The sequence below is a fragment of the Zootermopsis nevadensis genome, unplaced genomic scaffold, assembly GCF_977971745.1.
Source record: "Zootermopsis nevadensis isolate Lab colony 2312 unplaced genomic scaffold, Znev_1.0 Znev_ptg000025l, whole genome shotgun sequence".
Classification (NCBI taxonomy): Eukaryota; Metazoa; Arthropoda; class Insecta; order Blattodea; family Termopsidae; genus Zootermopsis; species Zootermopsis nevadensis.
Genome location: NW_028259157.1, coordinates 10,109,602 through 10,137,139, shown reverse-complemented (window position 1 = coordinate 10,137,139; position 27,538 = coordinate 10,109,602). Strand labels below are relative to the sequence as shown.

Genomic DNA, 27,538 nt, shown 5'->3' with positions numbered 1-27,538 from the left:
ACCTCTTGAGGTCGAAATGCGCTTGGCGCTAGTACCATTTATAGTGGTAACAGTTTGTTTGTTTGCTTGCTTATTTTTATATTCTAATACACTACACGGTATGTAAAGTTTTAAGATTACTCATTTTAAGTTTATGAAATTGTAGTTTTCTATGAGATATAAAATACCTAAGTTAAATGTAGGGGAGCATTTAGGTCACCAAAGTCATCCTTGACTTATATTACTCATTATTGCCATACAGCGAAAATATAACACTTCCCAACAGGCCAGACTATTTATACTCTAATCAGTTTTTTTCAGAAGAAAATATACCTACGTCTTTCCATTCAGTGTACATGTCAGAAATGAATGTATGCATCAGTAGCCATGTCAAAATGACTTAATGATGTCATTCTGCGTCATATAATCTTTGAAATTGGATTAGTATCATTAAACAAACGTAGCTGATTCAACTTTAGAAGTACATTGATTCACTCACTCACACTATGGTGCAAGAAATTGTTTGAAAATTCGATTGTATACTAGGTTTGTCAAAGTATAGCCCACTTTCTTTTTGGAACCTGAAGGTTCATTACCGTATTCACAAAAGCCCGATGCTGGGACCATATCCTGAGCTAGATGCAGCCAGTTCGCTCCATCGATTTCTATCTCCCTAAGGTCCATCTTAACGTTATACTCTTACAGACACCTTGGTTTTCTCAGCGGTCTCCTTTCTTCGGGCCACCCAACCTATATCTTGTACCTCTCCCTTTCCCCTTGCCTGCCACATGTCTCACCCACCTCATTCTCCTCGATTTATTCATCCTAACATCAGTTGAGGAGTACAGGCTACAAAGCTCATGTTGAACACCTTCCAAACCTATGAGAACAAGAAAAGTATGTTTTGTGCTCCCTGTTCAGGCAGGTCAAAGAACTGTGGCAAAAAACAAACATTTTTAAGATACGTGTTCAAGGAATTGCTGTGTCAAGGATCACAGTTGAAGAAATACTGCTGGGTATGTTGTTGATAAGATATAAAAGACTAGTCGTATTGACCAGCTACTGATGACTACACCGTGCTGGTGTTTTCCTTTTACTGCATAAAAGACTGAAGATGTCGATGTTAGTCTTCTGGGTTGATATACCATGTGGATTTGTAAGTAGAAACAAGCATTTTGGAGTAACATACTGCCCGCATCTCTGCCCTGAAGATGAAGGCAGTATGTTCCTACGGAACATTGGTATATCTACCTACAAGTCATGCAGAAGACGTGTTCATAAATGAATGTATGTCTTATATGACGTCACAGGCGTTTGAAGGGTTCTTCATCTGTGTGAGGCAACCGATGAATGTGTGTTTAAACATGGGTAATATGTGAATGGTGTTCATGGTTTATTTGCAGTTTTAATACAGACGGCTGAGTAAATGTATGGCTGTGCAAAGGTATTGGAATAAACTACAAAGACTAGAACTAGTGTTATAGGTAGAGGATCTGATTTGTTATTCGGAAAGAAGTTATTTTGATAATGGATAACTGAGGTATGTAGCGATGTATCGTTTCGTTGGTTCACATAACCTCAATATTACATGTTATTCGTATGCTTGTATGTTGTGACGGTTTGCTTTTAAGAGTTTCGTATTTGTGACAAAGATTTGGCTGCATTTGGGCGAATGGAATAACGTAATTTAACGTTTGTCTACTTTGAAGAAGTGTAGAAATAATCGCCGGCCTGTTACCTATATATGACATTGTGAAATATAACTAGAACATGGAAATTGCTTACAACATGCGGGTTTGTTGCGAGCAAAGAAGCTCCTGTTATACAGACATTGACATCTGGGTCTTTGTATGCAATTTCACTTTGGCATAGAAGTAAATCATAAGACTTATTCAATTTCCTCACCAGACTACAGTTTTGAAAGTTATGTTTTGTGAACATTTTTGTTAAGAGTGTCATTCTGTTAGTCTACAGTGTGGAACACAGACGTTTGTACAGAACAGCACTTCCCATCCATATACAGAAACTGGCGTTGCTTATTTTGGTCACAGTCCATTAACTAGAACAGTGAAGTTAGGCACTTTTATGCACTGAGATTCAAATTTCTTCTTACAAGGCTCTCCAATTTTGGTATAATGCATGCTGATTCATATTTTTAATGACAGTTTTGTTATTAGTGTTTTGTTAATAACATTACTTTATTGTAACTGCTGTTGATCAGTACTAGAATTGGATGGCAGGTAACATAAATGTTTTCTTTGTGAGATGTAAGATATTAATGTAGCTGCCTTTATATTATATAGGTTTTATGTGAAAATGACTTTTATGGTATGTTGCAGCATTTAGTCTGGTAGATGTTTACTGATATTTTAGAGGTGCTTGCTGTCTCTGTTATCAGGGCTGTCTAAAACATTAGTAAACTACAAAACTCCACAACAGAACATGGCAAAAGAGAGTCATTTTCATACTCACCTGCTGTATTATGATTATTGCTTTGCTTTAAGACAATAATCAATTTTTTTTGGTTGATGTTGCAGGGATGGCAGTGAAGTCTGTTGAAGTGCATGTTTTGAGACTAGGATGGAAACAGTATTTTTTTCATGTTGCTTCCTCATCATCATCCATCTGGTGGTGACATCTGGTGACCAGTTGCTGCACTCTGTGGCTGGGGAGGTTGGGCGTGGCAACTATACTTACTACAGTTTGATGTATGAAGGCCCCATCACACTCTACCTCTATTCCAAGTGGGTTGATTCAATTTCTATGACAATGTAATTGTGTAGAAATTAAGCAGTCTTTCATATAGTAAAACTGCAGTTACTGATCTGTTACTCTGTAATGGCCTTTGTGGTTCTGATGCAACATAAACCTGGTTGAATCTGCTTACAAATGGGTACCATTTAGAAAGTACAGGCGTACCTTGAAGATATTGTGGGTTCGGTTCCAGACCACTGTAATAAGGCGAGTCACACAATTTTTTTGGTTTCTCAGTGCATATAAAAGTTATGTTTACACTAGACTGTAGTCTGTTAAGTGTGCAATAGCATCATGTCTCAAAAGCAATGCGAGAACATTGCTAGAATTACCAAAATGTGACAAACAGACACGAAGTGAGCACATGCTGTTGGAAAAATGGCGCTGATAGACTTGCTCGATGCAGGGTTGCCACAAACATTCAATTTGTAAAAAAACGCAATATCTGCGAAGCGCAATAAAGCAAAGCACATAAAACGATGTATGCCTCTATATGGGTCTGTTTGCTGATAGCTGCTAGTGAGGCTTACTAGGTTTTGAGATTTTAGTGAGGTGTTACTAGCAGGCATAAAAACATAGATCTTAATGTCATGCTTATATGTTTTGTAGCTTTAGTGAATATATTTTAAACAAAAAGGATGTATTTGTATTCAAAAGTCAATTGGAACAGTGATATAAATCCTGTGTAATACTGTATTGGTGCTGTGTCTTGTGGGAATAAAAGGTTAAAATTTTCCATCATATCATTATATCTGTAGGTATATTCCATTACCATTTCTCTTTATAGTGATATCAGAGGCCATTGTTTTATTCCGTACCCCCATTTTCTTCTTCCTTCTCATTTCTTCCCTCTTGTGCCAATCAAGGGTCATCATAATGTAACAGTCCAGTAACAGTTCTGTTGCTTGTAAGCATCACTTGATACCAAATTAGGAAAACCTAAAAAAAATAATATAAACAGTAATAAAATGGTTAGTTACTGAATATGTTCTGTAGAAATATTCTCCTAAACTTGTCTGCATTATGTAATAAGTTACACCACTTTCATGCTTTCATTTTATTTTTTTACATAATGTTCAAAGGTCTTTAGAATGAAAGAGAAAAATGTGGCAACAAATACATTTGTTACAGTTATGTTTTTTCTTCTGTCATGTTGGTAGGCTGGGTGATGCTGACTTATATGTGTCGCAGACAGTGAGCAAACCAACATTTGAACCGGAGACATATTGTCTTCAGTCTTCAACTTGTGGCCTTGATGTTATACATATTCCACGGAGGTGAGTTTCATGACTTAATAGCCTCAGCTTCCTCTAATACAAAATTCAAAATTCCGGCTTTTCTGCCAGCTATCGCACTAACGTCTTCACTCTTACTTTATCTTTAACAGAAGGACGAGCAGGCATTGCCTGGGGACCTTCTAACTATAAGATGCTCTTTTTCCACCCCTGAAATCAAAGTGTCTCTCACTTCTCCCCCCACCAATTTCCTCCCCCCCTCTCTCTCTCACACACACACACACACACACATGACTTGAATGCTCAAGAAAATATTTGGACCTAAGATGCATGAGTTTTATAATGGTTTTGAAAGAGTGCATATTACTTCGGTGTCTAAAGTAAATTGTGCATATGTAGGGAATGGTCAGTTGGAAAATACCAATACAGTATATGGCATAATAATAACCAGATTTAATATTAATGGGAGACAAAACATGTTCAGCGGTATATCAGAGATGGCTTCCCTAACCTTTTTTACCCAGGTTGAAATATATCTGGGGTAGGTAAGAATACATTAAATGTTGTGATAGGAATTCAAGGAGAAGTGTGGCATGATGGATGCAAACTGAAGGGTTGCAGAGGGAGATCTATAAAGGGATTGTGGAACATGCTAAACATGCACTTTACATTGGGGTTGGAAGATGAATTTAATATGTAAGAAATGGTTAAATTACTGTTACGAATTTATCATTAAGAAAATTATTCATTGTGAACAGTTTTCTTGTCTGTGATACAGGACGTTATTAGTTAAAATTGGGAGGAACATGGGAGAAGCATATGATAAATGAGAGATGATATCAACAGGAATGAGTGATGGTAAGAATGGAGTATATTTAATGTATTCAAGCTGTGTAAATGTTGATGACCTGATACATGAGAAGGGACCCATGTGACATAAATTAGGGGTTATGTGAGAGGGTCCTACTGTGTTAAATACATAAATACAACTTTAATTTAAACATTGTTGCTACTGCTACAGTTTCTCGCGGCCAATAGGAATTGGTCTATATGGTCACATTTCACATGAGGTCAGCTTATACTTGCTGGAAGTTTTCTACAGAGAAGGTGATGATGAAGCAGACAACTATGATCCGTACACTACAGAACTGAAACAGAATAAACAGCAGGAAGAAGATGCTGGCAAAGAGAAGGGATGGCAAACAAGTGAGCTATACAGTGCCAAGGAGAAATCCGCTTCATTAAATGTGAGTATTGCTTCATATATTCACAATAGTTTGAATTACATTTTTGTTTTTTACTTTCCTTAACATAAAAATTTGTGATGCTGATTAGTCTATAAATTGCATTCAGATAGTAAGATCTTAGTGCAGGCCTGCACATGTTTCCTATAAATTTAGGAGCCACCTCTGAAACCACAAGCTGGAATAATACAAAATGTGAAAAAAATGTAGGTGCTATGGTAACCTGGCACTTGTCATTTGTATAGGCCTGCCTTAGTATATTTTGCTTAGCACAGAAAATGTGTTTTTATCCATTCTTGCCATTTAGATGACAGAACAATCTGATAAAAGTGAAGCAATTTTTAGTCCCTATTTTTATATGTATTTCTGTATGTATTTCTTCCTTCAGTTGCTGTGTGCATCTTTGCACAATTGCACATGTGTAAATGCAAAAATGGTTATCTAATAAGTTTACTTGATGTTTAATGAGAAAATGTTGCTTTTCACTGCGCTTCCCTTGTGATATCCCTTTCCAGTTTAGTCCAAGCTGCTTATTTCCCTGGCATGTAAAATCATCAGATAAGTCCAGAGGTTAGAAGAAAGTGTCCATGTATCAGTTATTTCCAATTCCTTCAACACTTCTCTTAAGTCATCAATGTGGCAGATCACTGCTCTTGAGGGGTATCCACGTGGCATGTTGTTGGCAGCATCAGTAAATGCTATGTTATGTCTTGTATGTGTGCAGTATTGTAGCCTAGGTCATATAAAGCTGAGAGTAGGTGATGGTTGTGTAAAATCAAGAAATTAAGTACAGCTGCCTCATAGAAGGGAAAATAACAATTCTAAAATAATTTGTGTCATACTATATATTTAAAAACTGATCACTTTGAAAATATGTCTACTAGTAAATGAATCTTTGTGTTTCATTTCTTATTTGAAAAATTCAGTAAATCATCATCGTCCTCTGTCAAGGTTTAGATGGCTGCCTGTTCTGGCACCATCTCCTCCTAGGTCTTCCCAGATCTCTCCCTCCCTTTGGCCTATAATTTAATGCTTCTCTGGGAAAGCTTCAGACTAGAGATACACTGGTTAGAAAAATATTAAATCAGTAAATATAGAGAAAAAAGTTGTAGATGTGTTCAGAAAACACCACATGTTACTGAAAATTCTTTGAAGACTTGATTTAATCGTTTTAAGGTTGTATTACTTTCATGCTGTTCAGGTGTATTTGTAATTTATAGATGAATTTAAAACCAGATATTACAAAAATGTGTGTATTAACTTCACTCTTTCTTTCTGTCCATCTGCCTGTCCTGACGTAACAACTCAAGGACCACAAAATAGATTTTTATAAAATTTGTTACAGGGTTTAATGAATTCTCCTTAAGCTACCAGCCATGTCAGGTGGTTCAATGGAGAAAACATTAAACCACCTGACATGGCTGGTAGCCCGAGAAGAATTAATTATACTTGGTTGCTGTGAAAGCTTCAGATCATACAACATTGTTATTGGGCTATTTTACAGAGTTTTATGTTAACATATTATTGATTGTGATAACATTTTCAGATTGTTGAACTGTGTTTAATTGGGAGGTTGTCAGAGGAGACAGCATAATTTTTTGTTTCCTTTGGTGTAATTTAGGTATGAGTGAGTCCTGATCACAGGGATCCATATCTGGTGAATAGGGCTGCTGTCTCACTTATGGAACACTTATTTTATGTTAAACTGACCGACCAGTTGGTTTTTCATGATTGAAGGGTATTTAGAATGTTCATCTGTCATGATAAATGTTTTATCCCTCTAAATGCGATATGCAAAAAACCAAAGCAGTATCAAGACAAGTTTATTGCAGCCATGTTTTTGCACAGTGTGATCTGAGATATGAATTCATTTGTCTCAGTGCTTTAAATTATACCTCATATTTTTTAACATATTTTCTGTGTGTTAACATGAATAAACAATGTTTGCACATTTGAGATAACGGTTGCCATTGGAGTAAAGATCCAAACTACCCTAATTGAACAAGTGAAGTTGCTTTGGACTTTTATACTGGAAATACCCACTTTGAATCTCATCAGGTTCATGTGCTATTTTGACTGACACTTCTGGCGTTTTACTTAGTCTCTCTATGTGAATATTTAGGTGTTATAAAGTAGACAATGACCACTACCATCTTAATTTATTTTCAATTTACCAGAGTGATTGTCTTCCCATCTTATTTGACATTATACAATCTCTTCACTTGAAACAGCACCTTGAGTAACCAACCATCAACTACCTTATAATGTTTTTCTTTTATGTTAAATATTTGCTGTTTCATAGTTATGAGAATTCCATCATATGAATGTAAATTGTTATCACCATTATACCACTGAACACCCTGTTACTTACCTTGGCGCTTTATAGTTTGGGAGCACTGTATTCTGAAGTTACAAATTTGAAATGTCTTTTGAATCGTGACGTAGATTGTATTATATTAAATAATGTAGTAAGAGTGACTAATATTTCTGGTATTATACAGTTGACAGTGATATTTTTGTACATCAGCATAGTAGATTCCTGTGTGTGAGTTTTTCAAAATATGTTTCATAAATTGGTGCACTGTAGTTTCTGTAGATGCACTGCCTCTTCATACACCATTCTACACTGAAATCTGTTTATAATTGAGCATTTTGTCAGTTGTCTTAGCCATCTTCTCAAGTTTCTTGTAGAGTTTTTTGCACACATGTTCTTCCATCACACTTGGCATCAATGAACTTTCCTGCATAAAATGCCATTTCTGTCACGACAGACAGAATAGCAGCTTCCTGACAGAAGTTAACATCACCATGTTTTGCCAATCACATGATATAACTCTAACTTTATGTTTCATTTCTGTACAATAAATACGGTTTCTGATCTTCTTAATTGGACGTTTTACTTGTGTCATTTTACTAACAAAAAGCATTAATTCAAATTCTGTAAGTGGATCTGTTCCTAAAGAACTGGAACATATAAAATACAGTTTTCTCAGGTGTCTATTTCATTTATGTGAGAAGTGAAATAAAGCAAAACATGGATTCTGTCTAAAATACCCATAATTAGTATTGACACTATGCAAATGCTGATATCTTCAACAAGGACTTTGGGAAATTTATGAAAACTATCATTATTGGTAACATTTTCTTTCATCTCTAGCAACCAGAGAAAAGCTATACGCAAGGCAAGAGTTCAAAAAGGAAGCATAATACTCATCATCCATTGGACCAAATATGGAGGTAATATTTTTTGAAAAGGATAGATGTGTTTAATTTTTTCAGGAGTACATAAAATGGGCTTATGTACTTCACTGATACACATTTTATAAAATATACATCTACCACCACAGTGGTAATTGAGACCAGAAGTGGCAGCTTGTCAGGGGCAGAGGCTTCGTGTCCACCATGTTAGCTGTGTTAGCCTGGCTACCACTTTGTAAAATTAAAAAATAAACGGTCTTCTGTGTTACTTTCTTGGTTCAGTGGTACTCCATAGAGTGTAACAGCAGGTCTGATCAGATAAAATGCATCATTAGCCATACACATGCTTTGGGCAAGTTAATGGAGACCACCGTTGAGTATTAACATTTTTGCATGGAGCATATTGCGAAACTCTGAATGAGTGGACTTTCAGAATTGGCTAGTAGATTTAAAATGTGTTTTTTTATTATGACTCTAGTCATATTTTTTGAGTATTCTCTCTTTACCTAAATCATCAGTCCATGGGCAGGCAAACTCTTCATTAACAATGATGTATTAACAAAGTTCTTCGGTTTATTATTTTACACGTGTCTCTCAATTAATTTAAAACTTTGGTGTTGGCATGCAAGAGTGTATTCTGTATTGATATTGTCAAAACATTTAGATAATAACATGGTTTATCTTTACTATGTTGTGCTACATACTAATAAAATTCTTTTCATCTCTGTCTTTACTGTGGTCAGCACATGCAAACATACAAATATCATGCTGAAATGCTGAAAGCTGCACCATGCTGTATTCTGTCAGGTGACTTTCTTATATGCATGAAGAATGAATTACCTGACTCTTTAGCATTTTCTTCAATATCAAATGTGTTAAATCAAATCAGTGCATGATATGGACACAAAGATTCATTCTGTGGACCAGAAAAAGCTCATTAAAATCAGCAAGGAGTTTGAAAGAAATGCATGCATAGTCATCCTAATCTGTAGTATAAAAAATTAAAATTCCTGTTCATATTGACGGGAGACATATCTCGTGGGTGCATTCTGAATGTTGTATTGGTATAGAAGTGAAACCAATGGGTTCTGAAATCATTATGCAGTGTGAAAATAATTTGTGCACCTGCCATTACTCATCATAATGCAATCCCTCTGTTTTAATTTTATAACTATAAAATTTGTATGTGTCTGGATTTGATTACCAGTGATGTACATACAATTATATGATTTTACAGTGGACCAAAATTTTGTTAATTTAGACTTTAAAACAGCACTTCAGTTATGGAAATCAGTCAGTTACTCTGTGTGAAACAGGATTTGAATCCCATTGAAATCTGATTGTCTTTTGTTTTACCATTATCAAGAATATATGAATGTGAAAATTTAAAGGGATATTGAATGAGTAAAATTAGTCCAGTAATGCCTAAATTTTGATTGTTTGTTGAGAAAAGGGGTTTAAATCCTGGTAAAATGTAACATTTTCCTTTTTTGATTTATTACCTGACAACATAAAATATAAACTTCTGGAAGAGCGTTTGAGTTAGTGAAGTCGGTCCATTAGTTGGAAATGCTGATAGTTTATTTTAAAACAGGCCCCAAATTAATTTAAACAATAATTATTTGCTTTTGTTTTATAATATTTAACATACTACATATGTTAAGCTGTAAAGCAGCATTTGAATTATTGACATTCATCATGTATTTGATTTGTGAGTAATTGGGAACATTTATCTGATCAGGATTCACACTTTCTCGATGATGTTGAGTAATGTTATTGAAACTGATAGAAAGCCAAAACTTTTGAAGTTTTACTTCTGCAGACGATTGGCTTTGCAATGAGCTATAATCCATTGTGTGATTCACTACATACAAGTTTCATTGGACTGACAGTCTTTTGTGAACAAGGACTATTATTGCAGATTGCAGAACTTCCTTTAGTTGTATTTTGTTCGAGACAACATTCTCAGTGACTTCTAATTCTTTGCTGCATTGAAGCAATGATCTTTTTGCTCGCTTGTGAAATATTAATGTAGTCTGATAAGTGACCCACTGAAGCTGGTTTAAGTGTGACTAAAATAATGTTGAAATTGTTCCAACAAGCTGAAACAGATGGACGTATTGATTTTACAAACTTTTCCATGGTCATTTTTGTCAGCTATTGAATTTTGTGCGGTTGAATTTGAAAAATGACCAAGTTCATGGCAGTCAGTGTATAAGATGCTTATGTGTATCAGTGTGTGAACATATTCATGTGTATTGATGAGTATATCTGGAATTTTTATGATATTTGCTTGGACATCATATGTTCTTTGTGTAAAAATTAAAAGTCTAAAATTCCTTACATTTTGAAGACTGGCTTCATCTCCAGGTAAGAGGGTACCTACTCTGTGGGTCCTGTCAGATAAAGTTAGTCTTTGTAATAGGTATAAAAGCAGTCAAATGAAGGAAGACTTACAGAGATAGCAGTTGCTTCCTTCTGGGAGCCCTGAAGCAAATCTGTCACAGTTTCTTGTGAGCTAGAGAAGTTCCTAGATACTGGTAACCAGTTTGACCTGCCAGAAATTGTGGCTGAATAGTGAATACTGTGAAGCAGAAATGGTATTACAAACTTTTACTAACATTGAGGCTTAAACCTATGTATGTTGCACATACAAGCAGTCATTTCTGCTACTTTACCTGAACTGAAATATTCTGAAATCTCATGTTATATGTTACTATAACATTGTGAAATCTATTTATGCACAGTAATATAATGGGTTTTTTAATGTCTACATCTTTATCTAATGTGGATGTAAGCAGTTGAGGATATTTATATTTGAATTTTATTTTATTTTACCTTTTTATTTATTTTTTGTCAGGTTGATGAGGAGTCTTTCATTTGGACGTTGATGTGGTCTTTCTTCGACGTTTTGGTGGACGTGGTGTTCTTGTGAAAAGATATATGCTACTACTTTATATATTAGAACTGGACATATTTTCAGTGTGTTGCTATTAATGGTACTTCAGCCAAATTGAGTTACATGAATTCTTTACTATATATTAATAGTTACGTGTGGTAACTTTAGAAGATACATATTGTTTGCAAATCTGATGTTGTTAATAAACTGTTTGATTATTTAGCATTTGTATAAAAGAAACGTTTAAAATAATTCTGTCATTATGTTGGAATATGAGAATCAAGTATTTCTGGACATTCTTCATGAAGATGGGCTTCTAGTTGCTGCTAAGTAAGTATTTTTAATAATATCTTAGTCTTTCTGAATTACAGTATAAATTTGTTAATGTTTATGGAAGTCTCTTTGAACGTTTGGTTATATAATCACCTTCACATAATTCAGTGTGCTACATGTTAGTTGTTCATACCACCTTGTCGATGATTTTGTGTCTGTTTGTAGCCTGTCCATATCATTGTGAGACTTGAGGTTTTGATGATAGTGAAGATGCTGATATTTGTCTTCTGGGTTGTAATGCCATGTGTACTGTAGCTGAAGATGGAGGTAGTGTGCTCCTCTGAAACACCAGCATCTACCTACTAGTCCATATGGCATTATGACGCAGAAGATCAATAATGTAATTTTCTTATCAATGTTCTTGATACTTCCATTATCACAGACATTAATATTGATCATATATTTTAGCAATGCTTTGTTTTCATTGAAGTATACAAATTACAGCCTTTACATTCTCAGCATTACTGTACAATTAAAGGTACATGTTTGAACATTATAACACCATATAACTGATTAACTCCTTAAGGCCAAAGCTTATCTGACTACTATTAAAAATCCAGGTCTTATCTTAGAGAAAATGAGATGTCTGTGAGATTTGAAATTATCGTGGGGGTGAAGATGTTGATGTTGGTCCACATGGTGCTGTTAACTAGAGGACGAATGTCGACAGCACCTCTGCATTACAAATGCCATTTGTTAATGATTTTGATGAAATAATCACTGTTTACTGTGAGAATCATATGAAACCTGTGGATTCAGCCTGTGATCGAAGTGCAGAATCACAGATTGTTAGAGCAGGTGGTACATGTGTACCACTTGTATAAAAGGGTTAAGAATTGTTAACAGCTAATTTTGTCTATGTGAATCCACAAATAAATTGTAAATACTTTTGACATTTTAACTTATGTAATTATGCAGCTTTAGTGTTTGATTATTGGTTATACTCAGAAATATAGAACACCTTAAAACTGAGATGAAAAACTTAAATAGTTGATGAAATTTGGAGCTTTTCATATGATAGGTGCTTGGCAGTTATGGATGTGTGTAAAGAATTATTAACACAGTCTAGGTAGACCTGCTAATCAAAGAGGCTTTGTTGAACCTTGGGTTCTACTGCCATAGGATTAGCTTCAGACAGTTATTCTTGCCTAATCACAATTGGAATTGTCTTCTTTAACACATTGAATACATGCATGCAAATACACCTGTCCACACAAACACGAATACATGTATACATATACATGCTGACAGTCATGTTCTGCCAGGTACTAACTGGGGTGATAGGAATAATGCACCAAAAAATAAAGATTGAAATTTGTCATATAAATTAACATACTGGATGTTAACACACATTCATACCAGGAATTGATAATGCTTTGCATCAGCACTCAGTGTCGTCCACCTGAAAGTTCTTTATTAGCTGATTACTTTCTTCTATCCATTCTAGAGCTTGCTATGTTATGTCTTACATGTGGGTGAGACAGGTGATTTAGGATTTGAGGTTTTACGGCACGTGAGTCTGAAGATGGCTGTCATCTGGGTTGTTGCACTGTGTAATCTGGTAGAAGCTTGCCAACATTTCAGAGGTTTCTGCTGCCTCCATCATCTGATAATGGAGGCAGCAAGGACGTCTTTAATGTCGGTAAACTACCGGACTACGTGGTACAACAACCAAGAAAACAGCCGTCTTGAGATAGGTGGTGTTCAGGTTTTGGTTGGACTATAGTATTTCTGCATGAAACTGACAAAAACTTTAATTGAACTGTACACTTAACATATTTTTATGGTGTCTTCATTGGATTTATTTATGTTAGAACATTTTAAAATGTATCATCTCTACAGTGGATTTTCTATTTAATATTCAATTTTTCTTTTACAGGACCATCAATCTCATTGTTAATTTCCTCTATGTAAGGTTTTCTGTTGTTTAATGTTCAAATCTGTCATTTTAAAGGGAAAGTAATAGGGATTTCCTTGCATTTACTTTGTGTGTGAGATGTTACAAATCTTAGGAAGAAATAAATTCAGAAATATCTTTTTAAATGTATAATGTTTAGACACGTTAATAAAATATATTTGTTAATCTGGTGTGCCCAGCTGTTGTAGGTAGTGTTGAATCCATTTATAATCCCCTATTGTTGCATTTCGGAGTATAGAACAATATATACTGGATTTCAGTGAGGCAGCATTGTTCTTCCTAGAGTATCAATATTTTATTTTGACTTGCAGGGGTCTAGGAATTGAGACAGTCTTCCTTAATCTTCTGAAGGTGTATTGTGACCCAGGTAACCTGGTTATAGTTGTGGGAACCACAAGTAAGGAGGAGGAGTTCTATGTGGCACAACTAGAAGCAGGGGGGGTGAAGCCATTGCCAAAAATAATCACAACAGAATATTGTGCATCTGACAGGTAGAACAGTTTTTCTTAATTTTGTTGCTTTGAACTTGTTACAAAGAGAACACAGAGTAAAGCATAATAAAATGAAAATGCAAAAACTTTTCAGCCCCTGAAGCTATAGTCCATAATTGCTTATGTGAAAAATTTTAGTTAATTTTATTTATAGTCTTCAATGTATAGCTGATAAAAGTAAAATGTAGCATCATGTCTGAAGGACTGATAAGTTATCGATACAAACAAAATTCACAGTCATATAATGTATACACACAAAGAAAATTATATAATTGCTGTTGTTTTAAAGTTTCAAGGTTGAGTTTTTATGGTATATTGATGAATCTGTTGCAGAGAGCATGTGTACTTGAAAGGTGGCGTGTTGTTTGTGTCATCCCGCATTCTGGTGGTGGACCTCCTGAAGGACAGAGTTCCTATCTCACATGTTACTGGTTTTCTTGTATCCCGTGCGCACACAATACTGGAATCATGCCAAGAAGCATTTGCTATTCGTCTTTATCGTCAAAAGAATAAGGTATGGAGGTTTTCTGTTTAATAGACTTGTGAAGATGTGAACTGTATTAAAATTACTCAGTCCATAATAGTTTTCTGTGAACATGGTGATATACCTTTGTGTTTCAACAAAACAGGAAATTTGTTGCCCACATGTATAAATATAAATTGTTCAAGGAATACTGCATCTTATGGAAGTAATTATGAAGTGCATACAAAAATAAAAATTGTGAAATGCATCAGTATTCAAATTATACCACTTTCTTTCCAAAAATTGGAAGGAAAACAGCCTGTTCTTGAAAACAAATAAATTAGGTATATTGTAATCAACCTGTCATAATGGACAAAGTAATTGCTCAAAATCAGTGAGATACTTACATGAAGTATACAAAAAGTTGCCTGATGGAAATATCCAAAATAACTTTGAAAATTAGTGAGAGGTATTTTTCTCCAATTGGGGTGATTTAGTTCCTCTGACAGTATGTGCACATATACTCCACAAATTACAGTATTGCTTTTTTTTTTACAAGAGATGTAGCACTAAAACATCTCAAAATGTAATTTTCTTGACTCTGTTCACTTCTACCATGAATATGGAAGTTGTATTACTTCAACAATGTCATGATGAATCTAAAAATTTGTACATGCTATAGATAGTCTTGTTCCAGTTTCTTGTGAAACGTTGAACAAAATCAGACAGTCTAAACAATTTAAAATCTAAAATTATCTAATTATTTTAATGGTCACGCTAGTGGGACTTAGATAAAAAGTGCACAGAGCATTTTCCTTTTCCTTTGCAGACTGGGTTTGTGAAGGCATTTTCAACCTCACCTCAAGCATTCACAGCTGGTTTCTCCCAGGTGGAGCACATTATGAAGACTCTGTTTGTTCGCAACTTGTACCTTTGGCCACGCTTCCATGCCACAGTCAGTGCCAGCTTGGATAAGTGCAAGGTGACTTATGTCCTTGCTTAACCTATTAAAGCCTAGTGGGAACTCTGTGTACCACCTCCTTTGACAATCAGTAATTTTGTGTTTTGCCCACAAATGTATTTGTCGCTTTCATGTGATTTTCAGAGTCAACATGGATTATTTCTTTAAACAGCATTAATTGACTGATTTTTATAAAGGTTATGAGTTGTTTTCTTTGCAGTGCAGACTGAATATTAAATGTTAAATGTTTGTAGGATTTGGGGTTTTCTTGGTGGTGAGTTAGAAGATGGCTGTCTCCTGGGTGGTTGTGCTGTGTGGTCTGGTAGAAGTTTACTGACGTTTTAGAGGTCCTTGCTGCCTCCATCATTGCCCTGATGATTGAGGGAGCAAGGATATCTGAAATGTTGGTAAATTTCTACCAGATCACATGGTGCAACACCCCAGAAGACAGCCATCTTCTTTTTACTTATGTTACTTAGACGAGCTTAAACTTCAAAGGGTTGAATAACCATTCTGCTTTTTGGCACTTATGTGTTAAGATTTACATGCGTATGAAACTGATTTGTACTTTTCTTATAGCCACAAGTTATGGAGCTACATCTCCCATTGACACCAGCTATGTTAGAGATCCAGACAGCAATGCTGGATCTGATGAACTTCACTGTGAAGGAACTGAAACATATCAACCAAACAGTGAGTGATATCAGTGTTATTGAATTTTGGTGTCACATAAAACTGTCATATTAAGCAAATTTACGTGTTACTTGAAGCTACTCTGCTTTGTTTGCAATTAGCTTAGTTTCTTGTTTTATAAGTGCAGATGGACTTATGCTATGGTAATATCTCAGATCCCTGTGTACATATCTCTCTCTCTGCTCCCCCCCCCCCCCCTCCCCCAGTAAATGTTGAACCAATTAACAGATTTTCATAAAACTTAGTATACGAACACCATGACTCATGCCATTATGCTACTAGAGGATACTCCATCTTTGTAGTTCTAATTTCCTACCGTTAATGATATCAACATTGCTGCCATATAAAATTGTTAAGTAGGAGTATCACTACCACCACAATGTAGGGTGCTGATAATTTGTGTCTCTTTGAACAAGCATCGTTTGTCACCGTAGTTCGTATGCTGTGAAACAAAAACATTTTGGGGATAGATCATAAAAATAGGTACAGACTATATGTGAAATACTACTTACATGTTAAGAATTACGCATGGAAATTTTAATTTATAACCTGTACTGATGGAAATTATGCACAGTAATGGATGACTAAGTAGTATAATTATTGCTGTATACTTCTGCAAGCCTCACCATATGCATGTACTTACTACAGCCTTAAAATATAAAATAGGGCCAGCATGTGATATTTATGATATAATATATGATTTTGCTATTAAGTGAGACAGCTGCCTTTGATATGATTAATTCTATGTTAATTTTGTTGTTACAGCTGGATACAGATGAGTTAACAGTAGAAAATGCTGTCTCTAAGTCATTCCACAAAATCTTACAGATGCAACTGGACCCAATCTGGCATCAGCTGAGTATGAAGACTAAGCAGCTGGTTGCAGACCTCAAAACTCTGCGTCTTGTACTCTCGTAATTACTTCATCTGCCTTTTCTTAGTTACTTAGTGAACTTCAGAAATACATTTTGGTTCTCATGTAGACTGATTATCTAAGTGAGATTTCATGTTTTCGTGGCAGCGATGATCTTGTTCTGGGTTTGGCATTGCGTAGACTCATTGGTAGATGCCAATGTTTTGGAGAAATGTACTGAGAAGAATTTAAATTCCTCTGAAGATGGAGACAGTATGTTTGCCCAAAACATTGTAATCTTTTGACAAGTGTACATGGTGCCACCAAAATCCAGATCATCATCATGTTCTAAGTGGTTGTCAGAATTGACTTTGATTATTGCTGTTGTTTAGTATATTCCTGCATAGTTTTGAAGGATTATATTTAAAAATAACCTAATATACACAAAGAATTAGTAGTTCCTCAGCTTTATGTAATTACAGAAAATGGTTGTTAATTTGGAATTTACACACTGAAAAATGATAACATTCAAATGTGTGTGCCTACATTCTTACCATCTAGCAGATTTATTTATAAAACAGTGCTCACATAGTATAGTACAGTTTATGATTATTGTTCTTGTTGCTGCTGCTGCTATTGTTGTTGTTAACCTAACCTAACCTAACCTATACTTGTTGTTGCATTAACATAATTGTATGTTCTGAGGAATGACTTTGGAACAAAACAAAGTATTGCCAGTACTGTCAGTGATGTTAGGATTTTTTTAACTATTGTGGTGTTGTGCGCTACATATTCATTCCTCATGGTGCCACTGTGAAGAAGGCAAGATACATTCAGATATTGTGCTGGCTGCAAGATGTATTTCAGCAAACGCAATGTAAACAGTGAGTAATGAAAGTTTGGAAGTTGTTGACAGTGAGCCTGCACACCGCTTGTCTGTCATGCAAGAAGAGCTTGCTATACACAGTACTGTTATGGTTCATCTACCTTACTTGCCTGATTCACCACCATGCAGTTTCTTTCTTTTCCCTTAAATGAAGCAACTGTTTATGTGGCTGTTGCTTCAACAGCAGACAAGAGATTATTGCTGCAATTAAGATGCTCTGCATGGTGTCCAGCTAGAGAAATTCCAGAACTGCTTCCAGTAATTGTACCAGTGGTGGAAAAAGTGTGTTGTCGCTGATGGGTTGTACTTTAAGAGGGCTGTGTGTAGATCAAATCCCAGAATTTTTCACCTTCCTATGTGTGGAGTTTTGATGAGAAACATACAACCTGTAAAATATCAGTTAGTTTGTTATGTTCTAAAGAAATTATCCCAGAAATCTTCTATAAGTTTGGCATTAAAGAATTACACCATGAAAGTATTTAAAGAATATAACTGTTTTGTTTCATAACAAATCAAGAATCTAAACTGACTTGGGTTTCATATTTTTTGCAGATACCTCACTAAATATGATTGTGTGACATTCTATACATTAGTGAATTCATTGCGAAGTACTGAGTATGCAATGAAGAGCTCAGGTTGGTTACTGCTGGACGCTGCAGAGACTTTATTTGTTGTCTCCAAGCAGAGAGTTCTTGGGGCACAGAGAAAGAAGGAAGAGGACAGTTCATCAGGTATGTGAATGTATTGTACTCCATCGTGCAGTTAAGTATCATCTGATCATACATTTACACCTTTCCGTTTTTATCCCAGTATCTGAACATAACTTTCATCATGTACTTTTAAGGCTAATCAGATTCATTGTAGTGGTTAAGTGCATGGTTGATAAAGTGATTTTTTAAGTCATGGAAAAATTACCAGAGACAAACAACATAATTTGAAATTGTTAATTAATCTTAAAAATAAATAATACTTTTAGTCATATAACAATGTATAAATGTGGTTATTTCATTCTCTTTCTGAATAATTTTACCAGTAAATTGGATAATTGGTTTGAACACTTAACTAGGATAGAGATCATGCTTTATTTCTGTGCTATTATGTTTAAATAAAAATGTTATACAGAGGTGCAGCCAGAAGTTAACCCCAAATGGGAGGTGCTGTCTGAGATCTTGAAAGAAGTAGATGGGCTGTCAAAGCAAGCAGCAGGAAAGGATCTGTCATATAACAATAAGGTGCTTGTTCTTGTTGAAGACTCCAGGACCTGCAACCAGCTCATGCAGGTACATTAATGTATCCAAACCCCGGTGTGATTTTTATGTTACAAACTGTATCTTTGTCTCTGAATTCTTGGCTGTTTATAAACTTAAAAGAAAACTAATTTCCAATTAGAAGAGAATTAGTATAACTCACATAGAGACATACCGATAGATGCTAATAAGGAGATTCATCGAGAAGTAAATACAAAGAAAATTAAATGTGTGTTCTTGTCTCATCACCAATTTGTGGGACAAAATCTTGATATAAACATAAGTAATAAATATTAAAAAATTAGTAATTTCAGATATTTCGGAATGCCAGCAATAAATAAAAATAATATTAAACAAGAAACTAATTGCTTAAATTGATTAGATTCAGAGGAATACTTAATCATTATTTCAAAATATTTTATATTTCCATCTCCTGTTTGAAAATGTAATGATTAAGGGGTGGAAGGCTATAACTTTATGTATTTTTAATATGGATTTTAAAGTTGTCTAATCACTGTGAGGGAAAATGGAAATGTTATGTGGAGGAGAAGTGACACGAGGCTGGAGAGAACTACATAATGAGGAATTTAATAATTTGAACTCTCACAAAATATTAGGGTGATGAAATCACTGAGAAGAAATAGTTGGGGCATGTAGCATTCATGGGAGATGAGAAGTGTGTATATATGATTTTGGTTATAAAAGCATTTGGAAGACCTCACATGAATGGAAGAATTTATTGAAGTAGATCTTAAGTACTATGTGGATGTGTCTGAATTGGATTTTTTTGGGGGCAAGTAAGACCAGTGGCAGGCTATTGTGAACATGGTATTGACTTCCCAGTCTGTTAGCTACTATTGAATAATGAATGGACCCTTGCTGCAAGGTCAGCAGCTGTGTTTGTTTGTTTGTTGTCTGTTAGGGTTCTTACACTGGTAAAAATGTTGATTGTGGTCTTTTGGTTATGATATTGAGCAGTCTTGTAGGTGGTTTCCAGTTGCATACATCTTCAGGATTGAAGTCCTGTTGCATTTTGCATAGACCTGTAGAGGTTAACTGTCTGAGATTTGAGTTTCTCATAGTGGTGAATATATTGAATGTTGTTTTCTGAATTCTGACACTATGTGGTCATGTAGGTGGTTATCATTATCTCTCTGAAATGTTTGGTAAAAACCTATAAAAGTGCATGACATCACAAACCAGAATACCACAATCAGTGTTTTTTTTTATTGTCTATTATAGTATCTCACAGTTGGAGCTCATGACATGTTGCTTCGCCTCTACGAGAAAGCTTTTCGCTGCTCTCTGCAACAAAGTGCTCCTCAGTCATCAAAATCGCTCAGTAAATCTGATGAAATTGTGACACCGGAAGATGAATTGAAAAATGAACCAGAGAATGATGAAGATAGCAAAGACAGTTATGCTCTTTCTCAGAGACCAAAACCAGACTGTGAGGAAGAAGACAAACCAGAAGCCCAATATGAAGAGTATAATCAGGTATTTGTTCTACAATAATTTAAACAGCAAGTCCAGATTCTGATATTCAGTTATCATTGTGTATTCACTTTTGCTTCTTATTCACGCATGATGGAATGTGATATAAAAACAGCACTTAACACTGTATTTGAGAATTCCATTATTTCATGTCTGTTACATTCAGGTTGAAAATGAGGGTGGTGATAAAGAAGAGCCAGCTGATACATTTAAGCCTCCAGTTGTGATCCTGCAGACTTTCAAAAAATATGGTGATCCTCTTGCATTACCCAGGACTTTGCAAACTATTAAGCCCAGATTTGTCATTATGTATGATGCAGACATGGCTGCTGTGAGACGCCTTGAGGTGAGAATGTTATGTCAAGTTTATCAGGCTTTAAGATAACATTAAATTAGAGAACAGGTATTAATGTTATTGTAAGTTTTCTAATTATTTCACTCATTTATTTTATAATATTATGGAACTTGAATCTGCGTTACTGCATAGAGAAGCCTGTCCGAACCAGATCACTATAATCTACAACACCACAAATTATTACTTATTTTTTATTTATTTTTACTACTAAGGCAGTTACTGTTGTTGTCATTGCCACACCATCTCATTATCATAATCACATCCCATTTATTTGTGTTTTAAAGGACCCGTATCTTCAAGATTTTCCCATCAGAATAATGTGTCTGTTCACTGCGATCCTATCACAATGATGATATGCTAATATAATTTATAATTATTCACATGGTGTACTTTTCCCTATTCCTTATTCATTCACTTTAAGTCCATGTATTCACTATATTGTGTAGTTTTAAATGAATTCCAGTTTTTGTTTGTCTTTAATATCTAGAGACCAGATATAATATATATATCTGCTTTCCATATTTTACCCTTTAATTTTGTTGGCAACAGAGAGGATGGTTTGCAAAATTACAAGAAATTTCTTAGTTCATTTTATTGAGCATTGAGCATTTGCAGTCCCAAAGTATAAACGGTAGGAATGTGTGCCGTGCTGCATATTTATCCAAGATACACAAGTTTTATGTGTCTGGTCAAAATTATAAAATTCAAGAGCATAAGTTAGAAATATTCATGTGTAATTTGTTTATGAAAGTAACATATTTTGATAATGCAGCTAATGAGTAGAAATATAAACTTATTTTAACCCCTAGTATCAGTATTTCAGATATTTCTGTAAAATGCATGTTTTAATGTTATAATTACTATTAGAAATGAAGTCTTTTGTTTGAAAAGCCAAACTTTGGAAGAAAATGTGAAAATCAGAAACCTTCGTTTGAAATGTTTTGGGGTGTGAGTCTGTTTATGTTCCACAGCTGTTTCAATAATGTTTTCGTTTCACATTTTATAACAGGTGTATAAAAGCAGTCACCCAGAAATTCAGCTTCGTGTCTATTTCATGATGTTCGGTGGTTCAGTGGAGGAACAGGCGTTTCTTACGTCTTTACGGCGTGAGAAAGAGGCATTTGATTTCCTCATCAAGGAGAAAGCGGTAGGAATTGATGGTGCACTTCTGTGTTCTATGTTGCTGTGTTTGCATTTTGCAATTGTAACCAGATAATAATAATGGGCAGGGTTTGTTTTCAAGAAAGTGGAACAAATTTGTGGGCTTAATTTCCAGAGGGTTGAGAAGGAATAATAGTTTCTTCTTTTGTGGCTTTTGTATTTAGTATCTTCGTTGTGAAGCATTACAAGATATTGACAGACCGTACTGTTTTCTTGTATGGCTCTTCACTGTGTCCTTTCATATTTGCACTTGTTTACATGTATTAGAACCTCCATTTATTGAGCTTCATGGAACCTTCATTTCTTAAGTTTATTGTGTGGGAATTACTGAATTATAGCATGTATAAATGTATTACAGTGTTCAACACAAATTTTTCTTTCTTGCAGCGAAGTTTATTGGTAGAGGTTTTACTGCTGACAATACAGTATCAGTTTTGAGAATTTATTTGTTTTTGTTTTAAAATAAGCTTTATTAAATAAGTACTAGAAATAAATCATGGAACTGATATCTTTCTTGTAATTACATATTGAAAATCTTGTTGGTTAATGCAGTTCATTGATTACTTATGGCTGTTTACATAAATTATAAATGAAAATACATGTAGCCGCTGTCATCTCCGCTATTCTCACTGATATTATGAGACGAGAAATTACAAAAAGTACATTTATTTATAAGTAGACCCTATGAAGGGTTAAATTTTTTGGCATTCGAAGATTGTTTCAGTTATAATTATTCACAACAACAAGTTCCTTTGAGAAGATGTATATATATTATGTTGTCAGTAGCTTTCCTAGCATGTTAGGCACATAAATGAAAGAACAAAGCTACAGGCAGCCAACTTTGGTCAGTTACTGATGCCAGGGTATTTTGTTCCTTTTTTTCTGAAAGGAACTCACGTTGGTTAAGGAGTGTTACATCTAATTTTAGCATGAATTATCTTTGATATCTGTGTAACTGCCAATAGTCGATGGTGATGCCTGAAGATCAGGATGGAAAGTCTGGTGAATGCTTGGAATTGTCCCGAGACATGTCCAGACCTAATCTCACTGTGGCACCGACAAGCTCTCGTAAAGGTGGCACCACTGACCTGAATGCCAGAAAGCCTTCGACAGTTATTGTAGACATGCGAGAGTTCAGAAGTGAATTACCAGCACTGATTCATAAAAGGGGCATAGAAATTGAACCTGTGACTTTGCAGGTTAGTGGCAGTAAAACTCTTACACATTGACATGAAGGAATTCAGAAACATGTTTATAAAACTCATATACATGCAAGAAATAAAGACTGTTATTGTACATGTTATCATCTTAAATACAGGAAATAGTTCATTGTATTAATTTAACACTGTCAGATAAACAATTTTAACGCTACAGAAATGTTACCATATAAAGTTGGCACAGGTGTACCCAAACCTCAGAATAAGGTTGGATTCCTTGCACAGTTATATCCCATTCAGAATCTGTAAATAAAAAGACAGGATGTGAATTTATATGTTTTATGTTACCATTCAATTTATAATATATAATTGTTGTAGGTTGGTGACTACATTTTAACACCTGAACTGTGTGTGGAGAGGAAAAGTGTGAGTGATCTGATTGGCTCTCTAAACTCTGGCCGACTGTACAATCAAGCCCTTGCAATGACAAGGCACTACAGTAAACCAATGCTTCTTATTGAATTTGACCAGAACAAGCCTTTTGCATTACAGGTACAACGTCTTCAGTTACTTAGTCTTACTCTAAGAACTGTGATACAAGTGGTTGGTGGATTTAACAAAACAGTTATATCTACTAGATATTATGCTATAAAATACACATTTATCATTATGTTAGTCAATATGGTAGCCTTTCAAGGACTACACTGTTCAGTAATACAGAGACAACTGTCGAATGTGTATCAGGGTCCTTTCCCAGGGGTAAAGTGTGGCTGGTACATTTTATGAACTACTCATCCTTATCTAGAGCCCCCCAGCACCTACATGGAATATAGTAGGACATTTTTACTTTCTTGTTACTTTTTTAATTCATCTTGAATTTCAAAATTTAGCTACTGTCTTGCATTTTGAAAGGGGCTCTGTGCAGTTACATCTGTAATGCAATTCTGTGGTATGTATCTTAAGGACTGTGGTAAGAAGGGAGCCTTAATGTTATAAAATATTATGTTTCTGTACGCTGTTTTTTGCAGGGAACTTACTATGTGAGCAATAATGTAACATCCAATGATGTTGCAGCAAAGCTCCAACTCTTGACACTGAACTTCCCAAAATTGAAGCTTGTCTGGTCACCAAGTCCCTATGCAACAGCTCAGCTGTTTGAAGAACTCAAGGTAATGCAAGGTTATGAAACATACTATGTGAGTAAGATTTGAGGTTTTGATAGGGATGTGAATAAAGATGGTGGTCTTGTGGGTTGTTGTGCCTTATAGTGAATAGCCTGTTGTCTTGGCCTGATTCTCTTCAGGGCTGTATATAAACCATCCCATTCCTAACCGTCCTTACTTCAGCCCTAAGACTGAGACAGTATGTTCCTATGATACACTGGTATGCTGCTGAAAGACTGTGCATACAACAACCCAGAAGACTGCCATGTTTATAATAAGTACCATATCTAGATTTTTTTGTATTTAAGAATCTGGAAAATTAAGGGCCATCTTATAATTGTGAACAACGTGAAATAACTGTATATTATTTGTAAAGCGCTCTTTCAGGTGGTTTGCAACAGTATGGTGTACCAATACCATTTTTTTTAAACTTGATAATAAAACAAGTTATAAATGTGGTACTAAAATGAGAAGATAATGAGGGGAGATACTTTCAGTTTAAGTTTGGGTTTACTTTTTTGTGGAAGAAATTAAAAATGTGTAACATCCAATGTACAGGTTTTCTTGTGATGAAAAAGTTCATCAATGGGACCTACATTATGGAACAGAGTCCTTGTTGAGAAGTTTACAGTACACTCAGTCAAAAAATTCCTTGTATTTTATGAAGCCCAAAAGTTTATTGATGTGTTCTCAAGGGTGTGCTCCAATCCTGCAGTACAAATTTGAGAATGGAGAAAAATATGTAGAACACAGACTTATGCTGTTGTATGAGAATATTTTATTGTTGCATAAAATGTATAGCTGTTTTCATTATTTGAAGGGTTTTTTTCCCCACCTACCTTTTAACTCCATTTATTATATTTCCTTTGAGCCGGTATGTGTTATGTACAAATAATAATAAATAAATCATCCCGAATTAATTATCCAGAGCTTATTTTGAATTATTTACTAGCACGATTCACTATACGCGTATACACAAGATTATTTTGACACTATATAGTGTGAGCAGTTGCCATTGTCTTTAAATAAATCACAAATAAATAAACATTAGATTATTGTGAAGATTGGAATCAAACACTTGCAGCATGGACGGGAAGAACCAGACGCAGAAAAAGCAGTGGCTGTGGGAATGGAAATGAGTTTAGGACAACAGGACTCAGACATGCTGGAGAAGTGGAACAGCGCTATACACGATTTTATGACCAAGTTACCAGGAGTGACGACAAAGAATCAGCGCTCATTGCTGCTCAAAGGCCAGTCCCTCGACCACCTGCTTTCTCTTTCCAAGGTAAGGAATGTAATTTACAGCAGTCTTTGATATACAGACAATACAAATGATCTAAGCAGTTTCAGATACTTAATGAAAACTAAAAGGCATGCAGAAATGAAACTTACACCAATGTACACAAATAATTTTATGTAACTATCTCCAAAAACCCTATTGAACAGGGTCAGAGATTTTATGGAATGCAACTTAAGCACTCAAAATGCTTACAGCAGCAGTAGTAATCAGACTAAAATTTTGAGCTGCACACATACAGCAGTCCATACTTAAGAATATACTTATAAACATGTGTGGCTACATGCAGAGCATCAGAGAAAATAAATCTTGTTGCATTGCAGTACTTGTGAATGAATGTTGCTGATATTTAAATTATGTTGTAAATCGTCATATGCACTTGAGAGTACAAGAAATCTTTCTGTACCATCCATCTTTGGTTGGCTAATCTCTGTGTTTCCCTCTACTGTATAATGGGAGGCATGTTTTGGTGTTCCTGTATCATATATTCTCTGCACACATTTTTATCACTTCCTTCTGGGACATTTTGTATACATTTCTGTTGTAGTGCTAATAAGTAATTCATGTTTGTGGTTTAGGATGCCAGAATATTCTACTGCAATATTTTTAGTCTTTTTCATGTTCTGGTCTAACACAAATGCAAATATAGGGATATACAGGAATTTCTGTGCAAAAACTTGTGAATGTTTAACTGCAATAAAGTTTCGTTACAGAAAAATGATTTTGATTCTGTTAAGAATTTATATCTGTGTGGCTGTATTTAATGACTTTGTTTTGTACAGGATGAATTGGTGGAGATGGTGAACAACAGTAGTGAAGCACAAAACTTGTTTGATGGACTTCACAAAACATATCATCATATAGAAGAACTTGACGTAGGTTACAAAGGCCCTGGAAGAGGGCGAGGTAAAAGTCATGGTCCGTTCAAGAGACGAAAAGTGTACTCCTTCCCAGGACATCTCTGAATGTTTATACATGTCATGAGGTGAAAGAATGTAAATTTGTTTGGCATTTGATAATTTCCTACAATTAACAGCAAGAATTATATCTGGTGTGGTTCAGATATAAGGGCTGTGGAGCTGAGTTCATAAAGATTCTTGACTTTGAATTGGACACCTGATGTCCAGAAGAATAGGGGTGTTAGAATAATGCTTGTCATTGTGTCTGGAGTAGTACTAATATTTGTCTTACCTACTTTCTCACATTAACTGGAGACAGCTTCTGAAGAGGTAATTTGGAGATGTAAGTTAACTTACCTTTCTTACTGCTCAGAATGCACTAGGTACAGGGGGAAAGTCTGCCCATTTCCCAAATGTGTGGTTTGCAGTATCTGGGGTTACTATATAAAATAGTGTGAATAAAATCATAAAAGATTTGAGGCTGTCATGTCAGGAAGGATTTCCAGGGTGGTCTTCTGGGTTGTCACACTGTGTGTGTGTTGGTGGGGAGGGGATGCTTGGCTGTAGTGATGGAATTTTTGTACCCACCTACAAGTTCACACACAATCACAACCCAAATGATTATAATGGACATAAGTAAAATGACTTTTCATAGGGCGTATCAACAATATTTATGATAAACTGTATGTAATTTAAGTATAGCTGTTTAGTGAAATTACACATATTTACTTATTCAGTCATTTGATACCTGTATCCAAAATGTTTAAATAATGCCTTGCATAATGCTGTAAATGTTTATAAATTGTACGATGCATAAAATGAACCGACTGGGGTGCTTGGAAGGGGCAAAGTATT

At 35.2% G+C, this 27,538-nt stretch overlaps 2 protein-coding genes across 6 annotated transcripts; both read left to right on the top strand.

The window, feature by feature from the left end:
* Nucleotides 1-848: 848 nt before the first annotated feature.
* LOC110833530 (UPF0669 protein C6orf120 homolog) lies at nucleotides 849-11,531 on the top strand. 5 transcript variants are annotated; one of them, XM_087355713.1, is made up of 6 exons: nucleotides 849-995; nucleotides 2,517-2,723; nucleotides 3,894-4,010; nucleotides 4,990-5,215; nucleotides 8,370-8,449; nucleotides 11,271-11,531. In XM_087355713.1, exons 2-6 carry the CDS (start codon nucleotides 2,560-2,562, stop codon nucleotides 11,299-11,301), a joined length of 618 nt encoding a protein of 205 aa, XP_087211839.1. In that variant the 5' UTR covers nucleotides 849-995; nucleotides 2,517-2,559; the 3' UTR covers nucleotides 11,302-11,531. The 5 variants fall into 5 exon arrangements, with proteins under 5 accessions (XP_087211839.1, XP_087211836.1, XP_087211841.1 ...); XM_087355710.1 differs by lacking the exon at nucleotides 849-995 and adding an exon at nucleotides 1,282-1,423; XM_087355712.1 differs by lacking the exon at nucleotides 849-995 and adding an exon at nucleotides 1,322-1,519.
* Nucleotides 11,500-27,525, top strand: mei-9 (DNA repair endonuclease XPF mei-9). The gene is made up of 16 exons (XM_022071692.2): nucleotides 11,500-11,639; nucleotides 13,872-14,051; nucleotides 14,385-14,565; nucleotides 15,344-15,496; nucleotides 16,055-16,168; nucleotides 16,934-17,082; nucleotides 18,460-18,638; nucleotides 19,030-19,187; nucleotides 20,397-20,651; nucleotides 20,815-20,994; nucleotides 22,013-22,150; nucleotides 23,130-23,363; nucleotides 23,700-23,873; nucleotides 24,350-24,490; nucleotides 25,569-25,772; nucleotides 26,567-27,525. Exons 1-16 carry the CDS (start codon nucleotides 11,572-11,574, stop codon nucleotides 26,747-26,749), a joined length of 2,691 nt encoding a protein of 896 aa, XP_021927384.2. The 5' UTR covers nucleotides 11,500-11,571; the 3' UTR covers nucleotides 26,750-27,525.
* The last annotated feature ends 13 nt before the right edge of the window (nucleotides 27,526-27,538 follow it).

Bases quoted from the DNA above. Each gene is read 5' to 3' on its own strand.
- LOC110833530 (XM_087355713.1), top strand. From the start codon at position 2,560: ATGGAAACAGTATTTTTTTCATGTTGCTTCCTCATCATCATCCATCTG. The intron at 2,724-3,893 runs GTGGGTTGATTC...TCATGTTGGTAG, and splicing joins ACACTCTACCTCTATTCCAA to GCTGGGTGATGCTGACTTAT. The intron at 5,216-8,369 runs GTGAGTATTGCT...TTTCATCTCTAG, and splicing joins AGAAATCCGCTTCATTAAAT to CAACCAGAGAAAAGCTATAC.
- mei-9 (XM_022071692.2), top strand. From the start codon at position 11,572: ATGTTGGAATATGAGAATCAAGTATTTCTGGACATTCTTCATGAAGAT. The intron at 11,640-13,871 runs GTAAGTATTTTT...TTTGACTTGCAG, and splicing joins GGGCTTCTAGTTGCTGCTAA to GGGTCTAGGAATTGAGACAG. The intron at 23,364-23,699 runs GTTAGTGGCAGT...TAATTGTTGTAG, and splicing joins TTGAACCTGTGACTTTGCAG to GTTGGTGACTACATTTTAAC.